General features: G+C 34.5%; 1 protein-coding gene across 1 annotated transcript in view; it reads right to left on the bottom strand.

Annotated features, from left to right (window-relative positions):
- The window catches only part of EPHA8 (EPH receptor A8), a 261,148-nt gene that overhangs the window by 67,934 nt on the left and 180,724 nt on the right, over positions 1 to 12,490 (bottom strand). Inside the window, 1 exon segment of the mRNA XM_053690913.1 lies at positions 2,460 to 2,795. Within this exon segment, the coding sequence (XP_053546888.1) occupies positions 2,460 to 2,795 (336 nt within the window).

Below are 12,490 nucleotides of genomic sequence, written 5' to 3'. Positions count from 1 at the left end.
ATGTGTGTGTATATGTGTGTGTGTGTATTTACTGTATATGGATTTAGTTGAAACTTCTCCATCATGTCTGTTCTAATCTCTAAACATTTTCTTCCTGTGGATCTCACTGTTAGTATTGCAAAATGAAAGGTGGTGAGATTGTGTTCAAATACACAACACACAATGGGGCCAATCTATCAAGCTCCGAATGGAGCTTGATGCCCCGTGTTTCTGGCGAGCCTGCAGGCTCTCCAGAAACAGCAGTTATGAAGCAGCGGTCACAAAGACCGCTGCTCCATAACCCTGTCCGCCTGCTCTGAGCAGGCGGACAGACATCGCCGGAATTCAACCCGATTGAGTACGATCGGGTTGATTGACACCCCACTGCTGGTGGCCCATTGGCTGCGAGTCTGCAGGGGGCAGCGTTGCACCAGCAACTCTTGTGAGCTGCTGGTGCAATGCTGAATATGGAGAGCGTATTGCTCTCCGTATTCAGCGAGGTCTGGCGGACCTGATCCGCACTGTCGGATCAGATCCGCCAGACTTTGTTAAATAGAGGCCATATTATCCTCATACACAAACACCAGCATATGAAAATAGGGGTGATTGTAAGATACTATAGGCTGAAAACAGTAATTTGATTTGTGTTGGTGATACAATTTTAAAGTGAGCCCCCTTTGCTCTCATCAGGGAAGCTTCCCTCACCAGCGAACTCCATTACATTCTATGGGAGACATCTTGCATCTCTTAGACAAATGTTTTTATTTCACGTCTGGGCTGGCGAAGGTTAGATCATAGGGCCCTTAGACTTATATTCAGGAAAAGCAATTTAACTACACATTTAAAGCAAATTCAATATATTGCACACATTGTATTCATTTAGCTAATGTTGAGACCAGGAATTTTCCAGTTCTTTCATATTTGTGTGAGAATGTTAAACCAAGCATATGTTTAGTTGCTGTTGCCAGAGCAATTATACCAGAGATAAGATACTTGGGGGTATACTTATAATTCTGCGGATGCTGCTTGTTTCCGCGCAAGCCTTCGGGCTCACTGGAAACAAAAGTTAAGAACCAGCGGTCAAAAGACCGCTGCTCCTTAACTCATCCACGACCTCTGAGGCGGCGGACAGCAATCATCCCGATCGGATACGATCGGGTTGATTGACACCCACTGCTAGCGGCTGATTGCCCGCGAATCTGCAGGGGGCGGCATTGCACAAGCATTTCACCAGAAATGTTTGTGCAATGTTAAATACAGACAGCGTATGCTGTTGGCATTTAGTGATGTCGGGCGGACATATAATAAATCTACCCCTTGGTGTTAAATTACACCAGCAGACAATGGTATATAAAGACCAGGTCACTATGGGTTTTCTACACACAGGATGGTATTTTAATACCAAGTCCAAGGTAAAAATTCCTAACTTGATTTAGGTGTGTTGGGTAAATGGAACTCCTAAATAAATAGAAAGCTGGTAATTTTCTTAATACTGCCAACTTTTAGCATCTGGGTTGTGATAATCCTTGACTTATGGTAAAATCATTCCTGCCCTAAGGTATCCGCTGATATTCTAAGTCATATCTAGTGATATAGAACATAATTCATAGCACTCACCCAATTTCCATGTTTTATGGTAAATTGTACTCTGAATTTTATCTGTATTTCTATATTCATGGTTAGGGACATGGGAATCAAAATTAAATGTTCTCTATTCAGATAAAGCATATAGTGTTAAAAAAAATGTTATAAATTAATTTTGTAATTCTGTAATGAAATTGACCTGTTTCACTTGGTCTTCTTGGCTGAATCTTAGCTCCAGTCTATGAGAGCATATTGAGGCAGCCTCAGGATGTCCAAGTGTCTTGAGCACAATATGGAAGCAGTGTGTGTTGCAATGTTATATAAGTAACCTGTAGAGGGAGCTTTAGTGCATAGTAGCATTAGCCAATATATAGTAAAACTCTATGGTAAACTAAGTTGTATAGCTGGAAGCACTATTAAATAAAGTAAATTGTTTAAACACAAACTGAGAGTGTATCTGTCCAGACAGTGTGCGCAGTAATAGTAAGTGAATACATAGCTGTGTTTCCTGCTGTCAATCAATAATGTCTGCTGTAGCTTCCTCTACAGGTAACTTGTACACCTTTATTATATACTCTGCTGCTTTACATTGACCAAAACATGTCCTGGGCCTACTTTAGTATGCTTTCATGGATTGGAGTTAAATTCCAAAATAGCAGTATACGAGAAATTTGTAAATTTGACAATATAAGTAATTTTTATTGTATGCTCTAGGTAAATCATAAAGGTTCAATTTGACTTTCACATATGTTAGTTATATGAGTATATATATATTGGCGCTCAACAGACATGGTATCCATGTGCTTTATGGGGCAATTATACTAAATGACTAGCTTCTGGTCTGAGGTAGAAACCTTTTTCTTTCACAGGTGGCCGCACATTGCATATGCTCCTACCTGCCTGGTTTGTAGTTATATTCACTGTGGAAAACATCCGTGGCTCCAAGCTAAAGTCAGACACCCCGTTGACCGCCTCCACCCAGAAGGTGTAGTTCATGTGGGCCTGTAGATTTCCCACAGTGAGAGAGGTCTTTGCTAGGCTCATCTGTTGGGGGGTGTAACGGACCCCACCCCCACATGGCTCACATTGACCCGCATCCCATGCACAGCGGCGGCAAATGATATTGTACACGACATCCCTGCGCCCACCTGTATCCAGAGGTGGGTTCCACTCCAAGGTTACAGAGGTGCCATTCACACTAGAGATCAGGTTCATCGGAGAAGATGGAGGGCCTACAGGAAAGTAGCAAAGGTAAAATAATAGTTATGAGCAGTAGAAGGACATCGGCTTTCAAAAGACACAAAATACAGACACCACAACTAGCTACACTTCTCCAATAACTGGTGTCAGTATCTAAAATATACTCACTTGCAACTATACACAGAATATGCTCACATGTAACATTACACAGAATATGCTCACATGTAACATTACACAGAATATGCTCACATGTAACATTACACAGAATATGCTCATATGTAACATTACACAGAATATGCTCACATGTAACATTACACAGAATATGCTCACATGTAACTATACACAGAATATGCTCACATGTAACATTACACAGAATATGCTCACATGTAACTATACACAGAATATGCTCATATGTAACATTACACAGAATATGCTCACATGTAACATTACACAGAATATGCTCATATGTAACATTACACACAATATGCTCATATGTAACATTACACAGAATATGCTCATATGTAACATTACACAGAATATGCTCACATGTAACATTACACAGAATATGCACATATGTAACATTACACACAATATGCTCATATGTAACATTACACAGAATATGCTCACATGTAACATTACACAGAATATGCTCATATGTAACATTACACAGAATATGCTCATATGTAACATTACACAGAATATGCTCACATGTAACATTACACAGAATATGCTCACATGTAACATTACACAGAATATGCTCACATGTAACATTACACAGAATATGCTCATATGTAACATTACACAGAATATGCTCACATGTAACATTACACAGAATATGCTCACATGTAACATTACACAGAATATGCTCACATGTAACTATACACAGAATATTCTCATATGTAACATAACACACACTATGCTCACATGTAACATTACACAGAATATGCTCATATGTAACATTACACAGAATATGCTCACATGTAACATTACACAGAATATGCTCATATGTAACATTACACAGAATATGTTCACATGTAACATTACACAGAATATGCTCATATGTAACATTACACAGAATATGCTCACATGTAACATTGCACAGAATATGCTCATATGTAACATTACACAGAATATGCTCACATGTAACATTACACAGAATATGCTCATATGTAACATTACACAGAATATGCTCACATGTAACATTACACAGAATATGCTCACATGTAACATTACACAGAATATGCTCACATGTAACATTACACAGAATATGCTCATATGTAACATTACACAGAATATGCTCACATGTAACATTACACAGAATATGCTCACATGTAACATTACACAGAATATGCTCACATGTAACATTACACAGAATATGCTCATATGTAACATTACACAGAATATGCTCACATGTAACATTACACAGAATATGCTCACATGTAACTATACACAGAATATGCTCATATGTAACATTACACAGAATATGCTCACATGTAACTATACACAGAATATGCTCATATGTAACATTACACAGAATATGCTCACATGTAACATTACACAGAATATGCTCATATGTAACATTACACAGAATATGCTCATATGTAACATTACACAGAATATGCTCACATGTAACTATACACAGAATATGCTCATATGTAACATTACACAGAATATGCTCACATGTAACATTACGCAGAATATGCTCACATGTAACATTACACAGAATATGCTCACATGTAACATTACACAGAATATGCTCACATGTAACTATACACAGAATATGCTCACATGTAACATTACACAGAATATGCTCACATGTAACTATACACAGAATATGCTCATATGTAACATTACACAGAATATGCTCACATGTAACATTACACAGAATATGCTCACATGTAACTATACACAGAATATGCTCATATGTAACTATACACAGAATATGCTCACATGTAACTATACACAGAATATGCTCATATGTAACATTACACAGAATATGCTCACATGTAACATTACACAGAATATGCTCATATGTAACATTACACAGAATATGCTCACATGTAACATTACACAGAATATGCTCACATGTAACTAAACACAGAATATGCTCATATGTAACATTACACAGAATATGCTCACATGTAACATTACACAGAATATGCTCACATGTAACATTACACAGAATATGCTCATATGTAACATTATACAGAATATGCTCATATGTAACATTACACAGAATATGCTCACATGTAACATTACACAGAATATGCTCATATGCAACATTACACAGAATATGCTCACATGTAACATTACACAGAATATGCTCATATGTAACATTACACAGAATATACTCACATGTAACATTACACAGAATATTCTCATATGTAACATTACACACAATATGCTCACATGTAACATTACACAGAATATGCTCATATGTAACATTACACAGAATATACTGACATGTAACATTACACAGAATATTCTCATATGTAACATTACACACAATATGCTCACATGTAACATTACACAGAATATGCTCACATGTAACATTACACATAATATGCTCACATGTAACATTACACAGAATATGCTCACATGTAACATTACACAGAATATACTCACATGTAACATTACACAGAATATGCTCACATGTAACGTTACACATAATATGCTCACATGTAACATTACACAGAATATGCTCACATGTAACATTACACAGAATATACTCACATGTAACATTACACATAATATACTCACATTTAACATTACACAGAACATGCTCACATGTAACATTACACAGAATATGCTCACATGTACCTATACACAGAATATGCTCACATGTAACTATACACAGAATATGCTCACATGTAACATTACACAGAATATGCTCACATGTAACTATACACAGAATATGCTCACATGTAACTTTACACAGAATATGCTCGCATGTAACATTACACAGAATATGCTCACATGTAACTATACACAGAATATGCTCACATATAACATTACACAGAATATGCTAACATGTAACAATACACAGAATATGCTCATATGTAACATTACACAGAATATGCTCACATGTAACTTTACACAGAATATGCCCACATGTAACATTACACAGAATATGCTCACATGTAACTATACACAGAATATGCTCATATGTAACATTACACAGAATATGCTCATATGTAACATTATACAGAATATGCTCATATGTAACATTACACAGAATATGCTCACATGTAACATTACACAGAATATGCTCATATGTAACATTACACAGAATATGCTCACATGTAACATTACACAGAATATGCTCATATGCAACATTACACAGAATATGCTCACATGTAACATTACACAGAATATGCTCACATGTAACATTACACAGAATATACTCACATGTAACATTACACGGAACATGCTCACATGTAACTATACACAGAGTATGCTCACATGTAACATTACACAGAATATGCTCACATGTAACATAACACAGAACATGCTCACATGTAACATTACACAGAATATGCTCACATGTAACATTACACAGAATATACTCACATGTAACATTACACATAATATACTCACATTTAACATTACACAGAACATGCTCACATGTAACATTACACAGAATATGCTCACATGTACCTATACACAGAATATGCTCACATGTAACTATACACAGAATATGCTCACATGTAACTATACACAGAATATGCTCACATGTAACTTTACACAGAATATGCTCCCATGTAACATTACACAGAATATGCTCACATGTAACATTACACAGAATATGCTCACATATAACATTACACAGAATATGCTAAAATGTAACTATACACAGAATATGCTCACATGTAACTATACACAGAATATGCTAACATGCAACAATACACAGAATATGCTCATATGTAACATTACACAGAATATGCTCACATGTAACTATACACAGAATATGCCCACATGTAACATTACACAGAATATGCTCACATGTAACTATACACAGAATATGCTCATATGTAACATTACACAGAATATGCTCATATGTAACATTATACAGAATATGCTCATATGTAACATTACACAGAATATGCTCCCATGTAACGTTACACAGAATATGCTCATATGTAACATTACACAGAATATGCTCACATGTAACATTACACAGAATATGCTCATATGCAACATTACACAGAATATGCTCACATGTAACATTACACAGAATATGCTCATATGTAACATTACACAGAATATGCTCACATGAAACATTACACAGAATATACTCACATGTAACATTACACGGAACATGCTCACATGTAACTATACACAGAGTATGCTCACATGTAACATAACACAGAACATGCTCACATGTATCATTACACAGAATATGCTCCCATGCAACTATACATAGATTATGCTCACATGTAACTATACACAGAATATGCACATATGTAACATTACACAGAATATGCTCACATGGAACTATACACAGAATATGCTCACATATAACATTACACAGAATATGCTAACATGTAACTATACACAGAATATGCTCACATGTAACTATACACAGAATATGCTCACATGTAACATTACACAGAATATGCTCATATTTAACATTACACAGAATATGCTCACATGTAACTATACACAGAATATGCTCACATGTAACTATACACAGAATATGCTCATATGTAACATTACACAGAATATGCTCATATGTAACATTATACAGAATATGCTCATATGTAACATTACACAGAATATGCTCACATGTAACATAACACAGAACATGCTCACATGTATCATTACACAGAATATGCTCCCATGCAACTATACACAGAATATGCTCACATGAAACTATACACAGAATATGATCACATGTAACATTACACAGAATATGCTCACATGGAACTATACACAGAATATGCTCACATATAACATTACACAGAATATGCTAACATGTAACTATACACAGAATATGCTCACATGTAACTATACACAGAATATGCTCACATATAACATTACACAGAATATGCTCACATGTAACTATACACAGAATATGCTCATATGTAACATTACACAGAATATGCTCATATGTAACATTATACAGAATATGCTCATATGTAACATTGAACAGAATATGCTTATATGTAACATTACACAGAATATGCTCATATGTAACATTATACAGAATATGCTCATATGTAACATTACACAGAATATGCTCATATGTAACATTACACAGAATATGCTCATATGCTGATGTCAGTCTAAATATGCTCTTATGTAACCATACACAGAATATGCTCATATGTAACATTACACAGAATATGCTCATATGTAACATTACACAGAATATGCTCATATGTAACATTACACAGAATATGCTCATATGCTGATGCCAGTCTATATATGCTCATATGTAACATTACACAGAATATGCTCACATGTAACATTACACAGAATATGCTCACAAGTAACATTACGCATAATATGCTCATATGTAACATTACACAGAATATGCTCATATGTAACTATACACAGAATATACTCACATGTAACATTACACAGAATATGCTCACATGTAACATTACACAGAATATGCTAATATGTAACATTACACAGAATATACTCACATGTAACATTACACAGAATATGCTCACATGTAACATTACACAGAGTATGCTCACATGTGACATTACACAGAATATGCTCATGTAACATTGCACATAATATGCTCATATGTAACATTACACAGAATATGCTAATATGTAACTATACACAGAATATACTCACATGTAACATTACTCAGAATATGCACATATGTAACATTACACAAAATATGCTCATATGTAACATTACACAGAATATACTCAAATGTAACATTACACCGAATATGCTCACATGTAACATTACACAGAACATGCTCACATGTAACTATACAAAGAGTATGCTCACATGTAACATTACACAGAATATGCTCACATGTAACATAACACAGAACATGCTCACATGTATCATTACACAGAATATGCTCACATGTAACTATACACAGAATATGCTCACATGTAACATTACACAGAATATGCTCACATGTAACTATACACAGAATATGCTCACATATAACATTACACAGAATATGCTAACATGTAACTATACACAGAATATGCTCACATGTAACTATACACAGAATATGCTCACATGTAACATTACACAGAATATGCTCATATTTAACATTACACAGAATATGCTCACATGTAACTATACACAGAATATGCTCACATGTAACTATACACAGAATATGCTCATATGTAACATTACACAGAATATGCTCATATGTAACATTATACAGAATATGCTCATATGTAACATTACACAGAATATGCTCACATGTAACATAACACAGAACATGCTCACATGTATCATTACACAGAATATGCTCCCATGCAACTATACACAGAATATGCTCACATGTAACTATACACAGAATATGCTCACATGTAACATTACACAGAATATGCTCACATGTAACTATACACAGAATATGCTCATATGTAAAATTACACAGAATATGCTCACATGTAACATTACACAGAATATGCTCACATGTAACTATACACAGAATATGCTCATATGTAACTATACACAGAATATGCTCACATGTAACTATACACAGAATATGCTCATATGTAACATTACACAGAATATGCTCACATGTAACATTACACAGAATATGCTCATATGTAACATTACACAGAATATGCTCACATGTAACATTACACAGAATATGCTCACATGTAACTATACACAGAATATGCTCATATGTAACATTACACAGAATATGCTCACATGTAACATTACACAGAATATGCTCACATGTAACATTACACAGAATATGCTCATATGTAACATTATACAGAATATGCTCATATGTAACATTACACAGAATATGCTCACATGTAACACTACACAGAATATGCTCATATGCAACATTACACAGAATATGCTCACATGTAACATTACACAGAATATGCTCATATGTAACATTACACAGAATATACTCACATGTAACATTACACAGAATATTCTCAAAAGTAACATTACACACAATATGCTCACATGTAACATTACACAGAATATGCTCATATGTAACATTACACAGAATATACTCACATGTAACATTACACAGAATATTCTCATATGTAACATTACACACAATATGCTCACATGTAACATTACACAGAATATGCTCACATGTAACATTACACATAATATGCTCACATGTAACATTACACAGAATATGCTCACATGTAACATTACACAGAATATACTCACATGTAACATTACACAGAATATGCTCACATGTAACGTTACACATAATATGCTCACATGTAACATTACACAGAATATGCTCACATGTAACATTACACAGAATATGCTCACATGAAACATTACACATAATATACTCACATTTAACATTACACAGAACATGCTCACATGTAACATTACACAGAATATGCTCACATGTACCTATACACAGAATATGCTCACATGTAACTATACACAGAATATGCTCACATGTAACATTACACAGAATATGCTCACATGTAACTATACACAGAATATGCTCACATGTAACTTTACACAGAATATGCTCGCATGTAACATTACACAGAATATGCTCACATGTAACTATACACAGAATATGCTCACATATAACATTACACAGAATATGCTAACATGTAACTATACATAGAATATGCTCACATGTAACTATACACAGAATATGCTAACATGTAACAATACACAGAATATGCTCATATGTAACATTACACAGAATATGCTCACATGTAACTATACACAGAATATGCCCACATGTATCATTACACAGAATATGCTCACATGTAACTATACACAGAATATGCTCATATGTAACATTACACAGAATATGCTCATATGTAACATTATACAGAATATGCTCATATGTAACATTACACAGAATATGCTCACATGTAACATTCCACAGAATATGCTCATATGTAACATTACACAGAATATGCTCACATGTAACATTACACAGAATATGCTCATATGCAACATTACACAGAATATGCTCACATGTAACATTACACAGAATATGCTCATATGTAACATTACACAGAATATGCTCAGATGTAACATTACACAGAATATACTCACATGTAACATTACACGGAACATGCTCACATGTAACTATACACAGAGTATGCTCACATGTAACATTACACAGAATATGCTCACATGTAACATAACACAGAACATGCTCACATGTATCATTACACAGAATATGCTCCCATGCAACTATACACAGAATATGCTCACATGTAACTATACACAGAATATGCTCATATGTAACATTACACAGAATATGCACACATGGAACTATACACAGAATATGCTCACATGTAACATTACACATAATATGCTCACATGTAACATTACACAGAATATACTCACATGTAACATTACACAGAACATGCTCACATGTAACATTACACATAATATGCTCACATGTAACATTACACAGAATATGCTCACATGTAACATTACACAGAATATACTCACATGTAACATTACACATAATATACTCACATTTAACATTACACAGAACATGCTCACATGTAACATTACACAGAATATGCTCACAGGTACCTATACACAGAATATGCTCACATGTAACTATACACAGAATATGCTCACATGTAACATTACACAGAATATGCTCACATGTAACTATACACAGAATATGCTCACATGTAACTTTACACAGAATATGCTCGCATGTAACATTACACAGAATATGCTCACATGTAACTATACACAGAATATGCTCACATATAACATTACACAGAATATGCTAAAATGTAACTATACACAGAATATGCTCACATGTAACTATACACAGAATATGCTAACATGTAACAATACACAGAATATGCTCATATGTAACATTACACAGAATATGCCCACATGTAACATTACACGGAACATGCTCACATGTAACTATACACAGAGTATGCTCACATGTAACATAACACAGAACATGCTCACATGTATCATTACACAGAATATGCTCCCATGCAACTATACACAGAATATGCTCACATGTAACTATACACAGAATATGCTCATATGTAACATTACACAGAATATGCTCACATGGAACTATACACAGAATATGCTCACATATAACATTACACAGAATATGCTCACATGTAACTATACACAGAATATGCTCACATGTAACATTACACAGAATATGCTCATATTTAACATTACACAGAATATGCTCACATGTAACTATACACAGAATATGCTCACATGTAACTATACACAGAATATGCTCATATGTAACATTACACAGAATATGCTCATATGTAACATTATACAGAATATGCTCATATGTAACATTACACAGAATATGCTCACATGTAACATAACACAGAACATGCTCACATGTATCATTACACAGAATATGCTCCCATGCAACTATACACAGAATATGCTCACATGAAACTATACACAGAATATGATCACATGTAACATTACACAGAATATGCTCACATGGAACTATACACAGAATATGCTCACATATAACATTACACAGAATATGCTAACATGTAACATTACACAGAATATGCTCACATGTAACATAACACAGAACATGCTCACA

Source organism: Bombina bombina, chromosome 8 (genome assembly GCF_027579735.1).
Source record: "Bombina bombina isolate aBomBom1 chromosome 8, aBomBom1.pri, whole genome shotgun sequence".
NCBI classification, from domain to species: Eukaryota; Metazoa; Chordata; class Amphibia; order Anura; family Bombinatoridae; genus Bombina; species Bombina bombina.
The sequence above is the reverse complement of the archived record's forward strand: the minus strand, read 5'-3'. Positions and strand labels throughout refer to the sequence as shown.